This window comes from Dipodomys spectabilis, unplaced genomic scaffold, assembly GCF_019054845.1.
Source record: "Dipodomys spectabilis isolate Male_0828 unplaced genomic scaffold, ASM1905484v1 ptg000363l, whole genome shotgun sequence".
In the NCBI taxonomy this organism is placed as follows: domain Eukaryota; kingdom Metazoa; phylum Chordata; class Mammalia; order Rodentia; family Heteromyidae; genus Dipodomys; species Dipodomys spectabilis.
In genome coordinates, this window is record NW_024871040.1 from 2,062,802 (window position 1) to 2,087,514 (window position 24,713).

Consider the following 24,713-nt stretch of genomic DNA (forward strand, 5'->3'; position numbering starts at 1 on the left):
AGTCCCGCACCCACCCGGTCCTTGGAGCTGTTGGCCAAGAACACTAGGACGCAAGATTCCCCACTGACCAGCACCCACAGTGAGCCAGGCTGCGCAGGCGCTCTGAGCTCCTCGCGGAGCCCTCCCCTAGACTGCGCCCCTCCCCGGGAAGCCCCACCCCCTCCTCGGGAGGCCCCACCTCTCGCGTATTTCGGCCCTTACAGGCTGGCTAAGAGGCAGGGCTTGGCGGATCAGCCAATGGCGGCGAGGCGCGCCCCGCGGCACGTGCAGCCCCGCCCGCCCCACCGGGTGGGACTCGAACCCGCTCCCCAGCGCGGAGGACGCAGGGCCCGGACGCGGGAGCCGGGGAGGGGGAGGGAAAGGGCGGAGCGCGGGCAGGCACGGCGTGTTGATTGGCCAGCGCCGCGTTCGGAGGCCGTTAACGGCGGCTAGGCCGGGCCGTGGCTCCAAAACAAAGGGCAGGCGGCCCGCGGGGCGGCGGCGGGAGGATGTCTCGCGCCCTGCCAGGGCGCCAACGGCTGGATCGAGTCCTGGGCAGCGCCGGGGCCGCCTGAGAGCCAAGCCCGCGCTGACCAGGGCCCGGGCCGAATGGGCGCTGCGGGCCGGAGCGCGGACCGCCGAGCGGCCGTGAGTACCGGCGGGCCTCCATTCGGGGTCTTGGGTGGTGACTGCGGGGCTGCGGGCGGGCCCGGGAAGCACCTGTTGGGCTCCGGGGCGGGCGGGGGCGCGCGCGGCGCGGGCCGTTGACGGTTGTCTCTCGACGTGCTGATAGCTCACTTCTGAGAGCCGACCCCCGAATCCGATGTGTGGTTCTCCCCTCTCCCCCCCAGGCCCCCCCCCCCCCGCCTTCCCCAGCGGTGAAAAGATTTACAGAAAGTAAAGCAGATGCCTAGCGATCCTGCTTTCCCTCCCTCCTTTAAAGCACACAGTTGAGGAGACAAATGAGGACAAAGATGTCTCCAATAAGGGAGTGCTTCCTAAGACGGGAGGAGACGCTTTCGAGTTGTTCATATGGAAATCATAGCGAGGATGAGCTGTTGTCCTTGTGTGCCACACTCGGCTTTGTTAATGCACAGATTCCCCAAATGTGAGCGTTGGGGACAGTGGATGGGCGAGCCTCCGCCACTTCCGCGGTGCCTGCCACAACTTACTGTCCTTTTTGCTGGCTGGCTTTTGTACCGGTACTGGGGCTTGAACTCAAGGCCTGGGCACTGCCTTTTAGCTTTGTTTTGCTCAAGGCTGGTACTCTACACTTGAGGCACAGCTACATTTCCGGGTGTGGGGTGGTTAATTGGAGGTAAGCATCTCTAGACTTTTCTGCTTCAGCTGGCTTCGAACCATGATCCTCAGATCTCAGCCTCCTGAGTAGGATTACAGGTGTGAGCCTCTAGCACAGGGCCACAAATGTATTTATCTCCATTATATGCTAAGTAGAAAGCTGCAGAAATTCAACTTTAGATAATAATTTCCCCACCCCAAGCCCTCTGGATTCAGTTGCCATCACCACCACCACCACCTCCTCCTCCTCTCCTTTCCCTTCCTCCTCCTCCTCTCCTCCTCCTCCCTCTCCCCTCCTCCTCCTCCTCCTCCTCCTCCTCCTCCTCCTCCTCTTCTTCTTCTTCTTCTTCTTATTATTATTATTATTCCTCCTCCTCCTCCTCCTCCTCTTTCTTCCTCTCCTTCATGGCAATATAAAACATACCTATCACCTGGTGCCACGGCTCACGCCTGTAATCCTAGCTAGTGAGGAGACTGAGATCTGAGGATCATGGTTCAAAGCCAGCCTGGCAGGAGAGTACATGAGACTCTTATCTCCAATTAACCACCAGAAAACCAGAAGTGGCACTGTGGCTCTAAGTAGCACTAGCCTTAAGGAAAAAAGCTCAGAGACCAGAGACAAGACCTAAGCCTTGAGTTCAAGCCCCACAGACAACAGCTACAACACACACAAAAATAAATGATCTTAGTTACCAATCCGAACAATAGTTCCATTTATTGTTTGTTTTTGTATTGGTGCTAGGGAATCAAACCCATGTATGTTGGGCAAGTGCTCTACTACTGGATATACTGCTAGTCTCTGCTAAAAATAAACTCATTTTGGAATACCTTTAGATTTACATGAAAGTTGTAAAGGGGCTGGGCACTGGTAGTTCACACCTGTACTGCTAGCTATTGGGAAGGCTGAGATCTGAGAATTGAGATTTCAGCCAAGCTCAAGCAGGAGAAGCTGTAAGAACCGCCCCCCCCCCCCCAAAAAAAAAAAGCCTAAAGGATAGCACCCAGGCCCTGAGTTCAAGCCCCAATACACACACACACACACACACATACCTACCTGTTGTAAAGTTGCTGAGATGAACCTTAGTGGTAGAGCAGTTATTGAATGAAGCCCTGGCTCCCATCCCCAGCACCAATAAGAGACTGGGAGTGTGGCTAGTGGTAGTGTTGCCTGCCCTGCATGAAGCCCTGGGTTCGATTCCTTAGTACCACATAAGTTGAAAAAGCCAGAAGTGGTGCTGTGGCTCTAGTGGTAGAGTGGTAGCCTTGAACTAAAGAAGCTCAGGGACAGTGCCTAGGCCCTGAGTTAAAGCCCCAGGACTGGCAAAAAAAAAAAAAAAAAAAGTTACATAGATAATACTGTTGTTTCATTATACATCCACATCCTGTTTTTCCCCTTGTTACACCACCTTACATGAGGTTAAAAAATAATAATAAATAACCTGGGTTGGACATTTTTTTTCTCATCTCTGTAAATCTTTGCTACTCAGGAGATTGAGATCGAGGATCATGGTTTAAAGCCAGCCTGGGCAAGAAATTGTGTGCACTCTTACCTCCAATTAACTACCAACCCCCCCCCAAAAAAAAAAAAAAAAAAACAGAAGTAGAGGTATGGCTCAAGTGGTAGTGTTAACCTTCAGCACAAAAGCTCAGGGACAGCACCCAAGCCCTGAGTTCAAGCCCCAGGACTGGCACAAAAAGCGACCTTAGTCCATTCTTTTTTTTTTTTTTGTCCGTCGTGGGGCTTGAACTCTGGGCCTGGGCACTGTATCTCAGCTCTTCAGCTGAAGGAGAGCACTTGAGCCACATCACCATTTCCGGTTTTCTAGTGGTTTATTGGAGATAAGAGTTTCACGAAGGGGCTGGGAAGGTGGCTCAGTGGTAGAGTGCTTGCCTTGCATGCATGAGGCCCTGGATTCAATTCCTCAGCACCACATAAGCAAAAAGAAAAAAAAGCCAGAAGTGGTGCTGTGGCTCAAGTGGTAGAGCGCTAGCCTTGAGCTGAAGAGCTGAGGGACAGCGCCCAGGCCCAGAGTTCAAGCCCCACGACCAACAAAAAAAAGAGTTTCACGGATTTGCCTGCCCGGGCTGGCTTTGAACTGCAATCTCAGCCTCCTCAGTAGCTAGGATTACAGGCATGAGCCCCCGGCGCCTGACTCCTTGGTCCATTCTTTAAACTCAGGGCACTTGGTCTTTCCATTTTGAAGTACTAAGTTGTAAAGCACTAAAGTTGTTTATGTTGACACCAGTGTTTCTGTGTTAACATATGTCCTCTGATTTCTGCCTGTCTTCTCTAAGCAACACAGCACTTGTGTTAAAGAGTAGGGCAGGTTATGTGATACGACAGAACTAACAGGACTTAAGAAACAAAGAACTCCCACTACTAAATATCCCCATGCTGCTGATCACATGTATGGTGTATATATGTACACCATTATATGTTATAGACCATGATAGACAATTTGCTCCAGGAAAGTTAGAATGAACTTGTGACTTTAAATGAGCATCATTATTCCACAATACTGTGAAATTTGGGAAATTATGTAATCACTTAATCACAATTAAAAAAAAAAAAAAAAAGAACCTGGGGAAGGTAGGGAGGGAAGGGATGGTAGGGGGAAAACAATGGAGGGGGTAACAATGCTCAATAGGAAGTGTACTCAGTACCTTACTCATGTAACTGTAACCTTCTGTATAGTATCTTTACAATAAAAAATTAAAAAAAAAAAAAGAGTAGGGCAGGGCAGGAGAGGGTGGAAAAGCATGTGGTTTTCATGTGTTGTTTTTTTTTTTTTCTCGCCAGAAGTGGCACTGTGGCTTAAGTAGTAGAGCACTAGCCTTGAGCTGAAGAGCTGAGGGACAGAGCCCAGGCTCAGAGTTCAGGCCCCACGACCAAAAAAAAAAAACAAAAAAGAGATTTAAAAAAGTGTCAACTTATGTGCATATTTTGATCAGTGTCATTCTTCCCATCATTCTTTCCCCTCTACCTCCAAATATCTTTTTTTTGGTGGGGCCTCAACTCTGGGCCTGGGCGCTGTCCCTCAGCTCTTCAGCTCAAGGCTAGCACTTAAGCCACAGCACCACTTCTGGCTTTTTCTGCTTATGTGGTGCTGAGGAATTGAACCCAGGGCCTCATGCATGCAAGGGCAAGCACTCTTGCCCCTAAGGGGTTCAATTCAACATGTCAGTTTGTGGGCTGGGATCTAGGTCATTGGCAAAGTGCTTGCCTAGCAAGTGCAATGTCCTGGGTTGGATCTCCAGTACCAAAAAAAAAAAGATTAGGGGCTGGGAGGGTAGCTCAGTGGTAGATTGGAGTCTCACAGTTTCCTTCCCTGGACTGGTTTTGAACCTTAATCCTCAGATCTCAGCCTTCTGAGTGAGTAGCTAGGATTACTGGTATAAGCTACTGAGCAATCTCTTTTCCTCCTATTCAATCTAGTGTTCTAGGATAGGCTTGTATACCGTGTTTATATCTTCACCCTACTTGTTTGCAAGGAAACTAGGTACATCTTCTAGGATATGCTTCAGGCTATGGCTATGGGAAAGTATAAAAGTTAGTGAATATTGAAGGTTTTTTGTTTTTGTTTTTTTGTCGGTTGTGGGGCTTGAACTCTGGGCTTGGGCGCTGTCCCTGAACTCTTCAGCTCAAAGCCAGTGCTCTACCGCTTGAGCCACAGTACCACTTCCGGTTTTCTAGTGGTTTATTGGAGATAAGAGTCTCAGGGCCTTTCTTGCCCGGGCTGGCTTTGAACCTCGATCCTCAGATCTCAGCCTCCTGAGTAGCTAGGATTACAAGCGTGAGCCACCCGTGCCAGGCTTATATTGAAGGTTCTTAAAGATAGGCCAAGCCAGGCACTGGTGGCTCATGCCTGTAATCCTAGCTACTCAGGAGACTGAGGTCTGAGGATCACAGTTCAAAGCCAGCCTTGGCAGGAAAGTGCATACTCTTATCTCCAAATAACTACCAGAAAACTGTTAAGTGGTGCAGTGGCTCAAAGTGGTAGAGAACTAGCCTTGAGGGAAAAAGCTTAGGGACAGTGCCCAGGCCCTGAGTTCAAGCCCCATAACCAACAACAACAAAAAAGGCCAAGAACAAATACATCATTAGCCTTGTGGGGAGATGGAGAATGTGAGACTTGGACTTGGTAGGAAGATAGCTGGAAGACATGGTGGGCCTCAAATGGCAGAGGTATCTGAACCAGTAGGTAGAAGAGGAGTAGAGTCCCTTCCCAGGAGAGCCTGTGCTCTACCAAGCCTACAGTGTCCAAAATGTAGAGGAAGAATTGTCATCTTGAGATTCAAATAGGGAGGGAGAGAGAGAGAGAGAGAGAGAGAGAGAGAGAGAGAGTGTATAGTGTGTATGTGTGTGGAAGCTGCTGCTACCAGAGGCAAATTTTCCTTGCAGGCTTCTCATGCCTATGACTGCATGAACTGAGTTTGAATAGTCAGTATATGTACTTAGTACCAAGTTATAAAGTTATAGCCTGGTGCCAGTGGCTCATGCTTATAATCCTAGCTACTCAGGAGGCTGAGATCTGAGAATCACTGTTCAGAGGCATCTCAGGCAAACAAAGTGTCCAGACTTTTAATCTCCACTTAACTAGGAAGTGGAGGTGTGGTTCAACTAGTAGAATACTAACTATGGGTAGAAAAGGCTGAGCAAGAGTTTGAAGCCCTGAGTTCAAGCTTCAATACCAGCATAGGGGAAAAAAATTTTTTTAAGTGACAAGAAAACTGCCCTCTGTGCCTTTTTTGAGGCCCACATTGGAAGTGTTTCTGACACTTGGTGTACTTGTGTGTTTGGTACAAGGGCTCTTGTTAAGCAGGTGCTCTTCCACTTGACTCCCAGCCCTTTTTGCTTTAGTTTTTGTTTGTTTTATTTTGGGCTTCATAGCTAGCAATCTACCACTTGAGTCATGCTTCAAGTAGATTTTTTTTTTTTGCTGGTTAATTGATGAGTCTTGCAAACTTTAACCTGGACTGGCTTTGAACATCGATCCTCCAGTTCTTGAGTAGTTTTAGAGTTTTGTTTTGGTGGGTTGTTTTTTTTTTGTTTTGTTTTTGGTCAGTTGTGGGGCTTGAACTCTGGGCCTGAGCGCTGTCCCTCAGTTCTTCAGCTCAAGGTGAGCGCTGTACCACTTGAGCTACCACACCACTTCCTAGAGTATTTAAAGTCTCATGTTTATAGCCTTGCCAGCCTGGACCACATCGATGCGATAGACAGGCACATACCACTTAGTGATCGAGTTTGGGGATGAGGGGGTCTCACTAACTTTTTGCTCAAGCTAGCTTCAAATTCCTCCCAATTTCCACCTCCCAAGTAGCTGGGATTACAGAGGTGATTACTGTACCTGACCTTGTACATGTTTATTAGGGCTAGCCTCTTGCTTCAAATTAGATGGTTATAATTTGGGTTATTAAAGGCCATATAGTCACTACCTTCATCCAGCCATTTTGTATATAACAAGCCAATCTGGAAATGATGAGGTGGTTTGGGTATGTGGGCCCCTGAATGCTTTGGGGGCTCTTAAGTGGCTACGTCAGCTGGCCTTTGCTAGTAACCTTATAAGCTTTTCTTCCCTTAAAAGACAGATATCACACTGGGCACTGGTGGCTCACACTTGTAATCCTAGCTTCTCAGGAGGCTGAGATCTGAGGATCGAAGTTCAAAGCCTGCCCTGGTAGGAAAGGTCTCTGAGACGCTTATCTCCAATTAACCATCAAAAAACTGGAAGTGGCCCTGTAGCTCAAAGTGGTAGAGCAATAGCCTTGAGTGAAAGAGCTCAAGGTCATTGCCCAGGCCTTGAGTTCAAACCCACAACTGACAGAAAACAAAACAAAACAGATTTCACTATGTCACCCAGGCCAGGACTCAGACCTGCCTCAAGCCTCTCAGCCTCCTGAGTAGCTGAAACTATAGACATATACCATCATACATTGCCCATTTTTTGAGGGGGAGGGTCTTGGTGTTTAGCAAGACTTCCTTCAGAGGACTTACATATCCTAGGTTGGCCTCAAATTCATAATCTTCTCACCTTGGTCTCCAAGATACTAAAACTATAGGCATATGCCACTACACTTGACTCCAATTTCTTTTTTGTTTTTGTTTTTGGGTCCGGTCGTGGGGCCTGAACTCTGGGCCTGGGCGCTGTCCCTCAGCTCTTCAGCTCAAGGCGAGCGCTCTACCGCTTAAGTCACAGCACCACTTCCGGCTTTTTTCTTTTTGCTTATGTGGTGCTGAGGAATCGAACCCAGGGCCTCAGGCTCGAACCCAGGGCCTCAGGCATGCAAGGCAAGTGCTCTACCACTGAGCCACCTTCCCAGCCCTCTTTTTTGTTTTTAAAGCATAATCAACCTACTAGATAGAAGACAGATGACCAGTGTGCCTTCAGTTTACATTGATGAGTGAATAAAGTTTTTCTTCTGGAGACACATGTGTCTACAGACACAGTGGTCAAGCTGTGGACTCTGGCTTTATGTCTAGCTCCACAGCTTACTAGCTATGTAGCCTCGATCAGATTGCCCCATGGTTCTGGGCCTTTGTTTGCCCCATCTGTATAGGAGGACTACGACAAACACATCTCTTAAGATTGTTGCTGCCTTGTGTGGTTCTTACCCAGTGAACTGTTGAACGTAGTGTCAGCTTTGGCCGTTAGGGAACCACTCCATTTCCTGTTCCTCGAGCTGGTAGTTTAATCTGTTGTCCTTCTCTGGCTGATGATGTGATCCTTTTACCTTTTTAATCCCTAGGGCAGTTCTTGCCAGTGAGCGGTGGGAGAGGCGAAACCAGGCTCAGGAAAGCCTGTTCTGTGGAGAGGAAAGAAGGGCAGCTCTCATCACTCACCTCTGTGGTTGCTTTTCTCTCCTGTGTGGGGAGATGGACCTGATATCCCTAACCCAGGAGGCCTAACTAGGATTCTGCTTGCTTGCTTTTCTTTTCTTTCTTTCTTTCTTTCTTTCTTTCTTTCTTTCTTTCTTTCTTTCTTTCTTTCTTTCTTTCTTTCTTTCTTTCTTTCTTTCTTTCTTTCTTTCTTTCTTGTCTTGGGGCTTGGATTCAGGACCTGGACACTGTCCCTGAGCTGCTTCTGCTCAAGGCTAGCACTCTACCACTTGAGCCACAGTGCTACTTCTGGCCTTTTCTAAGTAGTTTATTGGAGAGTCCATGAGAGTCTCATGGACTTTCCTGCCTGGGCTGGCTTTGAACTGTGATCCTCAGATCTCAGCCTCCTGAGTAGCTAGGATTATAGGTGTGAGTCACCAGCACCCGGCTTGCTGTATCATTTTGTCCCTCTGTTTTCTGGAATTGGGTCCATCTGGCACACCAGCAATGTCTTGGTCAAGCCCAGCAGTGGCTCGGGTTCTGTTTTATTCTGGAGCCCGTGACACCAGTATGCTCACTGTCTGTATGCCTAGTGGTCTTCAACTGACAACCTGGAAGGTTCTACAAGTGAACTTAAGAAGGGACCAAGCTCACCTGCCAGGTTAATGAGGGTATCTGGGGTGAGCACCTCTGAGGGGAGGTTGAGAGGAAGGAAGGGGTGTTTGTGGCTCTCGGCAGTCTGTATCTCATCCCATTAGAGATCAAAAGCTCCTAGGCCTTGGATTTCTTCTTCCGTGTTTCTGTCTTTAGAAATAGGGTAACTACACCATATGGACATGAGTCTGATTCACATTTTCTTAAAATAATTTTGTGTTCTTATTTTAGGAGAGAAACTTCTGGAATCCAAAGAATTGATTTTGCTTCCAAAAACTTACTGCACAGCAATGTCTGTTGAGGGGAAAGAAGCTGTCCTCTGGATTCAGAGGCCCCACAGTGCCTTGTGGGAGACTTTGACTCCACTGAGTGAATTGTCCAGCATTTGCCTTGAGCTTACTTTAAAATAGTTCCTAGTTTGTCAATAGATTTTTTTTTTGTCAGTCATAGGGCTTGAACTCTGTGCCTGGGCACTATCCCTCAGCTCTTCAGCTCAGGATGAGTGCTCTACCATTTGAGCCACAGTACCACTTCCAGTTAATTGGAGATAACAGTCTCATGGAGTTTCCTGCCAGGCTGGCTTTGATCCATGATCCTCAGATCTCAGCCTCCTGAGTAGCTAGTATTACAGGTATAAGCCACCGACGCCAGCTTGTTCAATAGATCTTAATGTAAAGAGTCCCTTTGTACATTGGTTGCTTTTCTTGGCTGTGATTCCTCCAATGCAACAGCCTATGCCTAGTTTAAAAGCTAGCAGGTAAGCTGGCAGCATGGCTCAAGCCCTGAGTTCAGAATCCTCAGTACTGAAAGAAAAATTTAAGAAGAGTTTCAATGACTCAATAGGACACAGCATGACAAGCCTGTCAGACACTGCAGCCTTGCTGGTGTGTGGCAGGAACGTGAAAGCTGGTGATGAGAGTGGCCATTAGGTCTGAGGTGACTTGACACTTATCTGAAGGAGCTGTCTAGTGAGTCGCAGCCCTGCCTTTTGAAGGGCTGACAGTGAGTGCTGAGAATAGTCCAGACTCAGTATAAGCTGTAATAGGAGGGACCTTAGGAGCACTGGAGCCCAGACAGGCTCTTCAGGTGAAGATGCCGAGGGTGAAGCCTGTCTGAAAGTCTCCAAAGAAGGTCAGGGCTGTCTGGGATTTCTGGTTGGAAACTGGGGACCTTTGTAATGATCGTTAAGGTCACTGAATTGATGTTCTTCCTCCAGTCCACATAGCAGTGTGGTCACTTTCCAGGAGGAATCCGAAAGTCAAAGAAGCAAGTAGGCAGAGGGGCAGAGCAAGAATGGAGTGTGTGGCTACATCTGTCCCACATCTAAAAAATCAACCAGTAGCAATTGGCACCATGCTATGTGGACAGCCAGGAGTGGATAAGGGAACAAGAGGAGGAAGTCTCCTGGCAGGGAGGGTGCCTCATGGTGGTGTCTGTGCTGGGAGCAATAGGGAAATAGAGAATTGCCAGTTAGAGCAATACCAGATTTGGGAGGGAATCTAGGAGTTGGCCTCCACTGGCTCCTAGATGACAGGAGGGCACCATTTTCTGCTTGACGCATAGGGTGGGAATGGTTAGAAGATCCTCTCAGGGGCTTGAATAGCAGAAGGTGCCTGGGATTTAGAGTCGACTGCTTGATTGTGGGATTATGGCACCCACTTGGGCAGTTGAGACTTCACAGTCACACAGGGTACTGTGGTAGATAATTTGATAGCTCAGAGAATTTGCAGACACTAAGATAGCTCAAGGCTGGCACTCTACCACTTGAGCCACAGCACCATTTCCAGCTTTTTCTGTTTATGTGGTACTGAGGAATTGAACCTAGGCCTTCATGCATACTAGGCAAGCACTCTACCACTAAGCCACATTCCCAGCCGCCTCCCACCCCTCCCCCCCCCCGGCCCCCATCATATTTTATTTTTTTTATTTTTGGTGGTTGTGGGGCCTGAACTCTGAACCAAGGTACTGTCTTCAGCTCAAGGCTACAGCTCTACCACTTGATCCACAGTGCCACTTCCAGCTTTTTCTGCTTATGTGGTGCTGAGGAATTGAACCCAGGGCCTCATCTCATGCATGCAAGGCAAGTGCTCTACCACTGAGCCACCTTCCCAACACTCTACCACTGAGCCACTTTCCTAGCCCCAACAGTTGTATTATTTTTTGGGGGGGGAGGTGTTGTGGGTCTTGAACTCTAGCCTTTGGTGCTGTCCCTGTGCTCTTCATCTCAAGGCAAGCCCTCTACCGCTTAAGCCACAGCACCACTTACAGTTATCTAATGGTTTATTGTAGATAAGAGTTTCACAGACTTTCCTGCCCTGGCTGGCTTTGAACTGGGATCCTCAGATCTCAGCCTCCTGAGTAGCTAGGATTACAAGAGTGAGGCATTGGAGCCCAGCCTGTATCTTTTTAAAGGCCCTAGACGATAATGATTTCCCTTTATCTACATAGTAACCATTGTATTTTCCATTCTTGCATTTTTGGCTAGACTGATTTGAAGTCAAGGTGTGCTTGCTAAGTCTTACTCTGTAACTTAGACTGGCCTCAAGCTCTTGACCTCCCTACCACAGTTGCTCTAATTCTTGAAAGGTATTTATCTGGAACAGAACTTAATGATACTTTTTCACAGCCTTGTAAGTTTCATTGTTTTTCTTGGGAAGCTGTTCTGTTGATTCATTTTTTTTTCCTGCACTCCTGCATATGTTTAAGACTTTTTTTTGGGGGGGGAGAGCCTGAACTCTGGGCCTGGGCGCTGTCCCTCAGCTCTTCAGCTCAAGGCTAGCGCTCTACCACTTGAGCCACAGCGCCACTTCCGGCTTTTTTCTTTTTGCTTATGTGGTGCTGAGGAATCGAACCCAGGGCCTCATGCATGCAAGGCAAGCACTCTACCACTGAGCCACCTTCCCAGCCCCATAAAACTTTTCAAATTTCCTTTGGAATTCTATTATTAAGTGCCTAGCCATGGATTCATTTTTACACTTCTTGCTTGACATTCTTAGGTCTGTGTATTTATGTCCTTCAGTTTGGGAAGATCCCTCATCATTAATTACTCTGACTTCTGTTCAAGTTTCCTAATTCCTCTGTATCTTAATCTTGTTAAGCTCATTGTGTTCCAGGACTTTTTGAAGTTGATTTTTAGAAGTTCTACTTATGTTATTTTCTATACCTGCAAGGCCATACTTTCTTGTTTGCTATTCCCAAGCTTATCATTTATTCCTATAAATATAACAAGAAGCAGGGCTGGGAAGTTGGCTCAGTGGTAGAGCGTTTGCCTTGCATGCCTGAGGCCCTGAGTTCGATTCCTCAGTACCACATAAGCAAAAAGAGAAAAGCCGGAAGTGGCCCTGTTACTCAAGTGGTAGAGCGCTAGCCTTGAGCTAAAGAGCTGAGGGACAGTGCCCAGGCCCAGAGTTCAGGCCCCACGACCAGACCAAAATAAATAAATAAATAAATAAAACAAGAAGCAGAACTATTTCCTTCCCTGTGTACAGCGCCTTGAATAGGAAGTTTTTGTGAGTCCATTTCTGTGGCTTGTCTTTTCCCTTCCTTGATACTATTGTTTCCTGCAGGTTTGATGGTTTTGTGGTAGTGGTGGTAGTGGTGGTGGTGCTGCTGCTGCTGCTGCTCCTCCTCCTCCTAAGGCTCAAAACCTGGGCCCCCACATGCTAGGCAAGCACTCTTTCCCCCTGAGTTACACCTCTAGCCATATTTTTGTCCTTACTGTGGTGATTTCTCAGGTTGGGGATACAGATAATTCCTCCATACTAGATATGTACTTGGTTGGGCACTAGTGGTTCTCTTATAATCCTAGCAACTCAGAAGGGGCTGGGAAGGTGGCTCAGTGGTAGAGTGCTTGCTTCCCATGCATGAGGCCCTGGGTTCGATTCCTTAGCACCACATAAACAGAACAGGCCAGAAGTGGCTCTGTGGCTCAAGTGGTAGATTGCTAGCCTTGAGCTAAGAGCTCAGAGACAGTACAGTGCGTAAGCCTATAGAGTTCAAGTCCTCCGACCGACCAAAAAAAAAAAACTCAGAAGGATGATATCTAAGGATTATGGTTCGAAGCCAGCCCAGGCAGGAAAGTCCATGACAGTCATTTTCAGTTAAACAGCAAAAACCAGAAGATTAGTTAATACTAGATCCATCTCTCATATAAGTATCATAGTGTTTTGAGTCAAGTCCAGGATTTGGGATATATCCAGCACCAGTAGGCTCATGGGATCTTGCTGTCTACATCTTCTTTCATGCTATACCATGAAACCAAACATGCTATAGCATGTTTGTTTTTGTTTTTGTTTTTGGCCAGTTGTGGGGCCTGAACTCTGGCCCTGGGCTCTGTCCCTCAGCTCTTCAGCTCAAGGCTAGCACTCTACCACTTGAGCCACAGCACCACTTCCGACTTTTTCTGCTTATGTTGTACTGAGGAATCGAACCCAGGGCCTCATGCATGGGAAGCATGCTGGCTTTGAACCACAATCCTCAGATCTTAGCCTCCTGATTAGCTAGGATTACAGCCAGCATGACCCACTTCCCCAGCCTCTATAGCATGTTTTTGATCCAATCTTTTTTTTTGTTTTTTTGCTATCAATCCTGGGACTTAAACTATGGGCCTGGCACTGTCCTTGAGCTTTGTTGTTGTTGTTTGTTTTTAAAGCTCAAGATTTGTACTTTAGGGGCTGGGAAGGTGGCTCAGTGGTAGAGCACTTGCCTTGCATGCCTGAGGCCCTGGGTTCGATTCCTCAGCACCACATAAGCAAAAAGAAAAAAGAAAAAAGCCGGAAGTGGCGCTGTGGCTCAAGTGGTAGAGCGCTAGCCTTGAGCTGAAGAGCTAAGGGACAGTGCCCAGGCCCAGAGTTCAGGCCCCATACCGGACCCCCCAAAAAAAAAAAAAAAGATTTGTACTTTACCACTGAAGACACACCTCCACTTCCAGCTTTTTGGTGGTTAAACTGGAGATGAGTCTCACAGACTTTCCTCCCTGGGCTGGCTTTGAACCACAATCCTCAGATCTCAGCCTTCTGATTGCAAGTGTGAGTCAGACTTTCAATTTTTCTGATTTGTATGTAAAGTAGCCCACTTGCCTCTTCTTAATAAATGTGGAGTAATTAACAGTAACTCATGTCACTATTAGTATCTTGTACATTTAAAGAGCTAGATTTTAGACTGAGGATTTACCCCAGTGATAGAACATGTGCTTAACATGAATAGGGCCTTGTATTTGATCTGTAGCACTACATAAAACATTAAACATAAAAATAAAGCCAATGCCGATGGCTCACGCCTGTAATCCTAGCTAATCAGGAGGCTAAGATCTGAGGATTGTGGTTCAAAGCCAGCCTGGGCAGGAAAGTCCAATAAAACACTAGAAAACCGGGGGCTGGGAAGGTGGCTCAGTGGTAGAGCGCTTGCCTTGCATGCATGAGGCCCTGGGTTCGATTCCTCAGCACCACATAAGCAAAGAGAAAAAAGCCGGAAGTGGTGCTGTGGCTCAAGTGGTAGAGGGCTAGCCTTGAGCTGAAGAGCTGAGGGACAGCGCCCAGGCCCAGAGTTCAGGCCCCACGACCGGACCCAAAAAAAAAACAACACTAGAAAACCAGAAGTGGCGCTGTGGCTCAAGCAATAGAGCGATTGCCTTGAGCTGAAGAGCGCAGGGACAGCACCGAAGCCCAGAGTTCAAGCTCCACGACTGACCAAAACAAAAATAAAGACAAAATACCAGCCCAGGCAGAAAAGTCTATGAGACTCTTATCTCTAATTAACCACCAAAAAGTGGGAAGTGGAGCTGTGGCTCAAGTGGTAGCACATCAACTTTGATTTAAAAAGTTAGGAATAGCCAGGTGCTGGTAGCTGATGCTTATAATCCTAGCTACTTAGGAGGTTGAGATCTAAGGATCATGGCTCAAAGCCAGTCCAGGTAGGAAGGTCTGTAAGACTCTTATCCCCAGTAAATTAACAACAAAAAAAAAAACCAGGAGTGGAGTTATGGCTCATATGGTAGGGCCCTAGCCTTGAGCAAGAGAATCTCAAAGACAGTGCCTGAGCCATGAGTTCAAGCCCTACCTGCAAAATAAAAACAACAACAAAAAAAACCCCACAGGGACAGCATCTAGGCCCTGTGTTCAAGTGCTAGTATCAGTACAAAAGAAATAAAACAAAAGCAGAGATCTTAAGCGGGGTAGCTGGTGGCTCACACCTGTAATCCTAGCTACTAAGGAGGCTGAGAGCTGAGTGAGGGTCTCAGTTCAGAGCCAGCCTGGGCAGGAAATCTGTGAGACTCTTACCTCCAATTAACCACCAGAAAACCGGAAGTGGGTCAAAGTGGTAAGAGTGCTGGCCTTGAGGGAAAAGGTCAGGAACAGCGCCCAGGCTTTGAGTTCAAGCCCTAGAACGAGCATACATAAAAAAAAAAAACAACCTAAAATATCTTTAACCTCTAGTCTGGCCCCTCTCCCCATTCTTTTTTTTTTTTTTTTTTGGGGGGGGGGTCCGGTCGAGGGGCCTGAGCTCTGGGTCTGGGCGCTGTCCCTCAGCTCTTCAGCTCAAGGCTAGCACTCTACCACTTGAGCCACAGCGCCACTTCTGGCTTTTTTCTTTTTGCTTATGTGGTGCTGAGGAATCAAACCCAGGGCCTCATGCATGCAAGGCAAGCGCTCTACCACTGAGCCACCTTCCCAGCCCCCTCTCCCCATTCTTCAAGAGACATGAATCCTAAGCATTGTGCCTTACTGTGTTTGAGTCTGTCTATAACGCACAGCCTTGTCTTGATTTGTTACAGGTTGTAACCTTTTTCTCTTGTCCCAGCTGTGTGGAACAACGGCGGCTCTTGTGTGCATTTTCCAGTGTTTCTTTTGTCAGAGAATCCAGCAGAGCCGCAGCTCTGCCAGTGCCAGCCCCGAGCTGAGTGAAGAGTGCCCAGCAGAGATGGTGAAAATGACCAAATCCAAAACTTTCCAAGCTTATCTGCCCAACTGTCACCGAACTTACAGCTGCATCCACTGCAGAGCCCACCTGGCCAATCACGACGAGCTCATCTCCAAGGCAAGTAGTTAGGTCCCTCTGCTCACTCGCTTAGCAATTGGTTATTCTCGTGGGTTAGTCATCATGTGACTTTTAAGGTTTAGAGTCTTCAAGCCAGTATTGATGGAAGTTTTGTGTGATTAAATGTGACAGTGTTACAGTGGGCGGGTTGAGAGGAGGGCTAACACGATGAGTCAGTTCTTTGTCAGACCAGTGAAACGAATGTGAAATTGCAGAATTTAGAAGAATCAAATGAAATCTAGAGAATATGTAGAAATAGGTAAATAATGCTGGGCGCTGGTGGCTCACGCCTGTAATCCTAGCTACTCAGGAGGCTGAGATCTGAGGATCGAGGTTCAAAGCCAGCCCGGGCAGGAGAGACTGTGAGACTCCTATCTCCAATAAACCACCAGAAAACCGGAAGTGGCGCTGTAGCTCAAGTGGTAGAGCGCTAGCCTTGAGCTGAAGAGCTGAGGGACAGCGCCCAGGCCCAGAGTTCAAGCCCCAGGACCGACAAAAAAAAAAAAAAGAAATAGGTAAATAATAACAGAACCAAGACTTTTTTTTTTTTTTTTGCCAGTCCTGGGGCTTGAACTCAGGGTCTGGGCACTGTCCCTGAGCTTCTTTTGCTCAAGGCTAGCACTCTACCACTTGAGCCACAGTGCCACTTCCGGCTTTTTCTGTGTATGTGGTACTAAGGAATCGAACCCAGGGCTTCATGCATGCTAGGCAAGCACTCTACCATTAAGCTATATTCCCAGCCCAGAACTAAGATATTTATAAAGCTCAAAATGATTTAGAAGGAAAGATATAGCTCAGAAAAATGATTAAGGCTGGATGCATCTCAGAGATGGAGTGCTTACTTAATGCACACAAGGCCTTGGGTTCATCACCAGCACCAAAAAGAAACAAACAAAAAAAAAAGATGCATGAAATAATCAGTTTAATAAGAGGAAAGGTTTATTTTTAGTCCACTGTCAGTTGGCTCCAAGGCAAGATTGCACATCATGGTGGGAGCATGTGGAGGAGGAAGGTGCTCACCTCATGGAGGTTGGAGAACAAATAGAGGATGAGGTCAAAGTCCCAATATCCCCTTCAAGGGCTTGCCTCCAATGATCTAACTTCCTTCTACTAAGTCTCGCCTGGCACTCCAGCTGGCCGTGGAAAGGTTTATTGGGTCACAGGAGCGCTCATTGGTTTCTAGTCACCTAAACTAATTTTATATCATAATAGAATATTTGAGGCAAACATTCAACTGCCTGCAAAACCTAAACATTTATCTTCTAGCCTTAAGTGATAGAAGTTGGCCTCCCTGAACTCTAAAGGTTTGAATCTAACTCACACCGATCACAGATCTAAGCCCTGAGAAAAACTAAGGATTGCAGAATAGATGACAAAAGGGAGACATTCTGAAAAGCCTATAAGGCAATTATTACATAATAAGCTCAAAGAAAACATGCAAGAAGATACACCCTTTAAGTGTGAAAGCCTTATTTTAAAATCAAAACCACAGCTGGGTGCTAGTGGCTCACGCCTGTAATCCCAGATACGCAGGAGGCTGAGATCTGAGGATCGCAATTTGAAGTCAGCCCTGGCAGGAAAGTCCATGAGACTTTTTTTTTTTTTTTTGGTCAGTTGTGGGTCTTGAACTCTGGGCCTAGACACTGTCCCTTAGCTCTTCAACTCTACCACTTGAGCCACAGCACCACTTCCAGTTTGAGTGGTTTTTTAGAGATAGAAGTCTCACGGAGTTTTCCTGCCCAGGCTGGCTTTGACTGTGGTCCTCAGAGCTCAACCTCCTGGGTAGCTAGGATTACAGGCGTGAGCCACTGGCACCCAGCTTCCATAAAACTCTTATCTCCCAAACTACTCAGAAAAAGCCCAAAGTGGCACTGTGGCTCATATGGTAGCCTTGAGTGAAAGCTCAGAGACAGCACCCAGGCCTTGAGTTCAAGCCTCAGGACTAGCCATAAATAAATAAATAAATATTTTTAGCATATATAGCACTCCTGCTGGGCTGTAGTTCAGTGATAGAGCTCTTGCTTGGCATGTGGTTTGATCCTCAGCACTAGAATCAAAACAACCCAAATATTCCTTACAAGTGAAGTAGAAAAATTTCTTCCCAAATCTCAGTGGCTTCAAAGAAAGGTTTATTTTGTGCTCAGGTTAGATATCTATCTAGGTCAACTGAGGGCTGTGGTGTTTTATATATTTATTCATTCATTTGCTTTTTAAAAATTGTCCTCTGTGGTGGCCTATACTAGATACACTAACAAGCTGATGAGGCAGGAAGATCATTTGTTCCAGGCCTGCCTAGGCTACACTTGAGCTAAGCCCTAAGTTCAAAAATCATTAAAAATGGGCTGGGAATGTGGCTCAGTGGTAGAGTGCTTGCCTTGCATGCCTGAGGCCTTGCGTTCGATTCCTCAGCACCACATAAGCAAAAAGAAAAACTGGAAGTGGCACTGTGGTTCAAGTGGTAGAGCGCTAGCCTTGAGCTGAAGAGCTGAGGGACAGCGCCCAGACCCAGAGTTCAGGCCCCACGACCGGACCACCCCCCCCCCCCCAAAAAAAAAATCATTAAAAAGAAGAAAACAAATGGCCATCATAAATGTCTACAGAACTGGGGATAGTAGTATACATCTTTAATCTTTAGAGGTAGAAACAAGAGGATCATGAGTTCCAGGCCAGCCTGAGCTATCTAATAAGACTATCCAAAAAAATTATTATTTTTTTTAAAGCCTAGCATGCACAAGGCCCTAGATTCAATCCCCAGCACTGCGGCAGTGAGAATTATTTTTCTCCTTCTGACAGCAGCTACCTTCATTCCTTTTTACTCTAAATAAAGGACTCAAAAGTCACTCTTAACAGTTTATGAGTTTCCATACCATCCTCAACTTGCATGAATCGTGTGTGTGAGTGTCATGGTCCACTCGCTTATCATGGGCATCTGACCCTTTTAGTTTTTACTATGAGCATTAATAGTGACCATTCTTGTCACATTTTGATATTCTCAAATTGTGTCCTAGTCATCATTTTTCTCTCTTAAATTTGTACCAAGGTTATAGGCAAATACATACACACATACATGGATGAATGTGGATAGATATTGATAAATTTATTCGCATTATTTTTTTTTCTCCTTTTTTTTTTTTTTGTTGGTCATGGGGCTTGAACTCTGGGCCTGAGCACTGTCCCTCAGCTCTTCAGCTCAAGGCTAGCACTCTACCACTTGAACTACAGTGCTACTTCCGGTTTTCTGATGGTTTATTGGAGATAAGAATTTCATGGACTTTCCTGCTTGGGCTAGCTTTGAACCATGATCCTCAGATCTCAGCTTCCTGAGTAGCTAGGATTATAGGCATTATTTATTTTTGGCTGCATTATTTATTTTTGCTGATACTGGGGCTTGAACTCAGGGCTTCACATTGCTTTGGCTTTTTTCACTCCAGGCTAGTGATCTGTCACTTGAGCCACACCTCCACTTCTGGCTTTTTGCTGTTAATTACAGATAAGTGTCTTTCTAGTTTGTCTGATCATACTAACTTCAAACCTCGATCCTCCCATCTTAGCCTCCTGAGTAACTAGGATTATAGGTGTGAGCCACCATCACCCAGCTATTTTTTTTTCTATTTTGTTTGTTTGCTAGTCTTGGGGCTTGAACTCAGGGCCTGGGAGCTGTCCCTGAACTTTTGTGCTCAAGGCTGGTACTCTACCACTTGAGCCACAACTCCATTTCTGGCTCCTTTTTTTTGGGGGGGGGTTAATTGAAGATAAGAGTCTCACATACTTTCCTGTCCAGCCTAGCTTTGAAATATGATCTTCAGATCTCAGCCTTCCAGGTAGCTAGAATTATAGGCATGAGCCACCAGTGCTCAGCTTATTTATTTAGTTAACATGAAGTCTGACTATGTTGTCCAGACCAGTTTGAAACTCTTGGGCTTTAAGAATCCTCCTGCATGGGGGCTGGGAAGGTGGCTCAGTGGTAGAGCGTTTGCCTTGCATGCTCGAGGCCCTGGGTTCGATTCCTCAGCACCACATAAGCAAAAAGAAAAAAAGCCGGAAGTGGCGCTGTGGCTCAAGTGGTAGAGCACTAGCCTTGAGCTGAAGAGCTGAGGGATAGCGCCCAGGCCCAGAGTTCAGGCCCACGACCGGACCCAAAAAAAAAAAAAAAAAGAATCCTCCTGCGTTTAATAGTAGCTGAGACTACAGATGCACATCACGGAGCTCAGCTCTGCATCATTTGTATAATCCAGTCATTTGCAAATGCAACATTAGTTCTTTTAATAACCCTTCCTACTAGGGGTGGAGTTTGAAGGAGAGGATATGTAAGTTGTCCTGATGGGGCTAGTGGAGCGGCTGCACAGTCCAGTGGTCCTGTAGAGATAGTGCCTTTGGCAGGCATTCACCACCTGAGTCAGAGTGTCTCTCACCTTGCTCTTTATTCATTCTGGGATGCAGAACTCACCAGCCAGGGTGTCGTAGAAGTCTCCTAACACCTTCTTCTTCTTTGCAGTCCTTTCAGGGAAGCCAGGGACGAGCCTACCTCTTCAATTCCGTGTGAGTACCTGCATGTCTGAAGTCTGTCTGGCAGGTAGCCAGGGTCCCTGTGAGAAGGCATCCACCCTTCCTTCCCCATGTACCTGTTCAGTTAATCCCACTGGAATGTGAAGGTGGAATGCTGCCTGCAGTCTAGAATTACCCCGTTGATGCGTTGAGAAGACCTTTCAAAGAATTCAGTCTCCTGATGTTTGGGAGGTTCTGAAAGTGTGATGGTTTTATCTGAGAGTTTAATCCCTAGCACACAAACCTACCGCATGTTGAGGTGGTTCTAGACCAAGATGGTCCTAGACTGAGGCAAAGCTCAGCATTAAGAGCACTTGGAATTTGTTCCCCAGCACGGAAGACAAAAAAAAGTGGGGGGAGAGGGGTGTAGAAAGCTGAGAAAGTAGTGCTGATCTTTAGAATGTTCTGTTTCTGGTAAACTTTAAGAGACATTGCATGTCTCTGCAGGGTGAATGTGGGCTGTGGCCCTGCTGAGGAGAGGGTCCTTCTAACTGGCCTGCATGCAGTTGCAGACATCTATTGCGAAAACTGCAAGACCACACTTGGATGGAAATATGTGAGTATTACTTCTTCTTCCTTATTTTTTCTTCTAGTACTAGTGTCTGAATTCAAGGCTTTATACCTGCTGGGCAGGTGCTCTACACTTAAGCCATACCCACCCCCCCATTTAGCTTTTTTTTTTTTTGGTTGGTCATGGGTTCTGAATTCAGGACCTGGGCACTGTCCCCCAGCTCTTCAGTTCAAGGCTAGCGCTCTACCACAGAGCCACTTCTGGCTTTTTCTGTTTATGTGGTGCTGAGGAATCAAATTCAGGGCCTCATGCGTGCAAGGCAAGCACTTTACCACTGTGGCTCCAGTGGTAAAGTGCTAACCTTGAACTGAAGAGCTGAGGGACAGTGCCCAGGCCCTGAGTTCAAGCACCAGGGCTGGCAGGAAGGAAGGAAGGAAGGAAAGGCAGGCAGACAGGCAGACCTGACCTCCCCTCTCCCTGTTTCCAGCATTCTGAGGTCCCTGCACGCCTCACCGCAGAGGCCAGTGTCACTGTCTTTCTTCCCCCTGGGCCACATCAGCTTAGAGAGTCTGTGAATACCTATTCTAACTGCTTCCAGCCCTCTCCCTCTGCCCAGCTTCTTTCCCAGCAGAAGCCAACCAGCCATCTTATAGATGCCCCACCTAGTATGGCACTGAGAGGCCTGCCCTGCACATTCTCTGGGGCTATGAATTTTACGTCCGGGTTGTTTGCGCTTTCTTTCTTCAAGTCCCCCGATTCCCCATGAGCTGTTAGGGGCCACAGAGATAACACTCCATGAGGCTTGCACATCCTCATTGCTTCCACCTGGTAAATGCCCTCCATAGTCTCTGCCTCCCTTCCTGGCCACTGTGCCCTGTACAGCTCTCCATTGCTACAACCATTGGGATCACTTCTCTGTCCATCAGACAGACTTACCCCATTGTCTATGTCTATTGTGTTCTGACTTGAGCACCTTTGACCTGTTTATATCACTCTGTATTAACATTACTCTCCATACTCCTAAATTGCTCTGCTCATATAGTACATGCTCAGGAAATAGATTTTACTTTTTACTTATGTATTGATTTTTATGATGCTGGGAATCAAATCCAGTTTCTTAGGCATGCACTCTTCCAATGAGCCAGATCCCAAGCTTCGTAAATAGGTTAAGAGCAGGAGTACAGGGGCTGGGAAGGTGGCTCAGTGGTAGAGCGCTTGCCTTGCATGCATGAGGCCTTGGGTTCAATTCCTCAGCACCACATAAGCAAAAAGAAAAAAGTTGGAAGTGGCGCTGTGTCTCAAGTGGTAGAGCGCTAGCCTTGAGCTGAAGAGCTGAGGGACAGTGCCTAGGCCCAGAGTTCAGGCCCCATGACTGGCAAAAAAAAAAAAAAAGAGAGAGTAAGAGTACACTGGGTATCAGTGGCTCACACTTGTAATCCTAACTACTCAGGAGGCTAAGATCTGAGGATCGTGGTTTGAAGCCAGCCCAGGCAGCAAAGTTCATGAGACTCTTATCTCCAATAAATTACTCAGAAAAAGTTGGAAGTAGCACTATGGCTCAAATGGTAGAGCACTAACCTTCAACAATAGGAGCTCAGGGCCAGTACCCTGAATTCAAGCTCCAGGACTAGCAAAAAAAAAAAGCAAGAATACAAGGTCATCTGTGCTGCCCCAAAGGACTTTGAGTCAGCACACTAAGCATTCAGAGATAATGTAATAAATGTAAGGAAGTTGAAAAATGAAACTATTTTGTCCTGAATGCCTCTCTCTACTTTTGTTTTTCCTCCCAAGGAACATGCCTTTGAGAGCAGTCAGAAATATAAGGAAGGAAAATTTATTATTGAGCTGGCCCACATGATCAAAGACAATGGTTGGGAGTAAAGTGGAAACTTGCCATTCCCTCTTGAATACTATTTTGTGAAAGAGATTGTGAATGTAATGGAGACACCGCATCCTGGATGGCAGTGTTTCTTGAACTTGAACTTCGCAGGCTAGCCACGCTTCGACACTCAAAGGCCTCTGGGCCACCTCCTTGGGTAAAGAGCCCCATCTATGTCCTCTTCGCATATATGGTTGTTTCTGAAAGTTTGAAATGTTCTTTTTCTAACTTTTGAAGTTCTAGAAAAAGAATTCACCAACTGATGATCTACCTGTACCGTCTTTCTACCCTATGCCTTCAATACAGTTTCAGCTCTGCTTTCTCATGTTCCTAAAGACCACAGAAGCAGGCTTTCAAGAGCAGAAGCTTGAATGATAAGTGTAGCTTGTTTTCCCCTTCAATTCTTAAACACATAAATTGGTTATTTTTTTTTTTCCTGTAGCTAAACTACTAAAGGTGTAGTGTCCATTCAATAACCCTCCAGCACAGCAGGGTGCCACACTGTGATCCCACCACTCTGATCATTTTTAATCCTAAAAGTCTTCCAGAATTATAAACACATTTATATACCAAGAGTGGTTTTGTTCTATCCAGTTCAAAAACAGAGACCACCACTCATAACATTTTACATAAGCTTCGAGAAGAATGTGTCTAATGAGCATCTTATTTCAGTCAGTGGATTCCTTATCTAGAAAGCAGACGAGCCAGTGCAGGTTTTCCCAAGGGGCCTACAGGCCTATCCCTGATGTACCAGCTTGTACACTTTTTGCGGGGTGGGTATCCTCCTCAGCTGTGACTTGTGCAGCAGTTTTGTACAGCAGCTGATGCGTGGCCAGGCCTTGTGGAGTAGCTCATCAGTCAAAGTCGGGTTTCATTTTTCTACCCTGGATGTACTTGAAAAAAATGTTTGCATATGAAATAGGCCAGAATCAGCAGGAAAGAAAAAACTTTCAAAACTTTTACCAGATTGTTTGAAAATGTTTAGAAAAAGCTAGTCAAGAGACAGGCCTACGTTTAGTAAACGAAGGATTTGTTGTGCAGTGCGGTGCCCTGCCTGCCTGGCACCATCATGTGGACTGACTTGGAGGACCCAAATTCTGTTTCTGTCACAGATTTTATATCATGACCACCAGCAGAAATGGGAGTTCAGAATAAGGCTCAAGATAAGTTTTGGTTTTCAATGGACTGTCCCTAACTTAGGGTAGGACAGGAAGAAGAACGACCCAGGAAGGGGAGAAGCAGGAAGCTGAGGAGCTCAGAGCCTGAAAACCCTTGAAACTACCTGTGGACAGGAAGAAATAGGCTTCTAGTTGTTTGAGCTCCCCAACTTTTCCCCAAATCCAGACTCTGGAACCAACACAGGCACTGGGCTTGTGTTGCTTTCTCTAGTGCTAATTCCCTACAGAAGCTGAACTAAGTTAGCACAGTTGTGTCCCCTGCAGTGTCCCAGAGCTGGCCACAGCTACCCAGTGCTCCTGCTGCTGGGGTCTGGTGTCTGAAGATAGTTCACTCACTACTAGCACTTGATGCAGTAAAGCGGATGGCTTCCATCCCCCATCTGAAACTCAGAGAGACACTTTCTTAGAACAAGCTTCCCTTCTAGTTGCCACATCTCTTGCAAAAAACAGCCTCCGAGGACCAAGGGAAACTTGAGTGTTCCAGCCTGCTGGGTGCCGAGGGCAGTCTGAACATGACTCCACAGATGTTCCATTTAAATTGGAAGATAATTTTTTTAGAATTCTTCAGACACATTTTTGTATATACGAAGGTTCTATTTAAAGCTTTTCTATGTTCTGGGCAAGCTTACTGCCCCTTCAACTTGAGCACTTTGGTTTTTGTATTGTCTTGTGATGGCACTGCTTGGAAAAATTTTACTAGTACTTTTATGACTTGTATTTTTCTTGGTAATGAATTCCAACAAAACTTATATCAAATGTTGCTGTCGTCTGCAAAATACAAGCTCCTTTTTAAACCAAATGAACTGACCGTGAGCT

The 24,713-nt window shown here is 46.6% G+C and overlaps 1 protein-coding gene across 3 annotated transcripts; it reads left to right on the plus strand.

Annotated features, from left to right (window-relative positions):
* Positions 1-450: 450 nt before the first annotated feature.
* Ypel1 (yippee like 1) lies at positions 451-24,696 on the plus strand. Of its 3 annotated transcripts, none has more exons than XM_042666231.1 (5): positions 451-627; positions 15,522-15,784; positions 20,280-20,323; positions 20,777-20,885; positions 22,632-24,696. In XM_042666231.1, exons 2-5 carry the CDS (start codon positions 15,668-15,670, stop codon positions 22,719-22,721), a joined length of 360 nt encoding a protein of 119 aa, XP_042522165.1. In that variant the 5' UTR covers positions 451-627; positions 15,522-15,667; the 3' UTR covers positions 22,722-24,696. The 3 variants fall into 3 exon arrangements, with proteins under 3 accessions (XP_042522165.1, XP_042522163.1, XP_042522164.1); XM_042666229.1 differs by having other exon boundaries at positions 15,548-15,784; XM_042666230.1 differs by having other exon boundaries at positions 15,587-15,784.
* Positions 24,697-24,713: the final 17 nt, after the last annotated feature.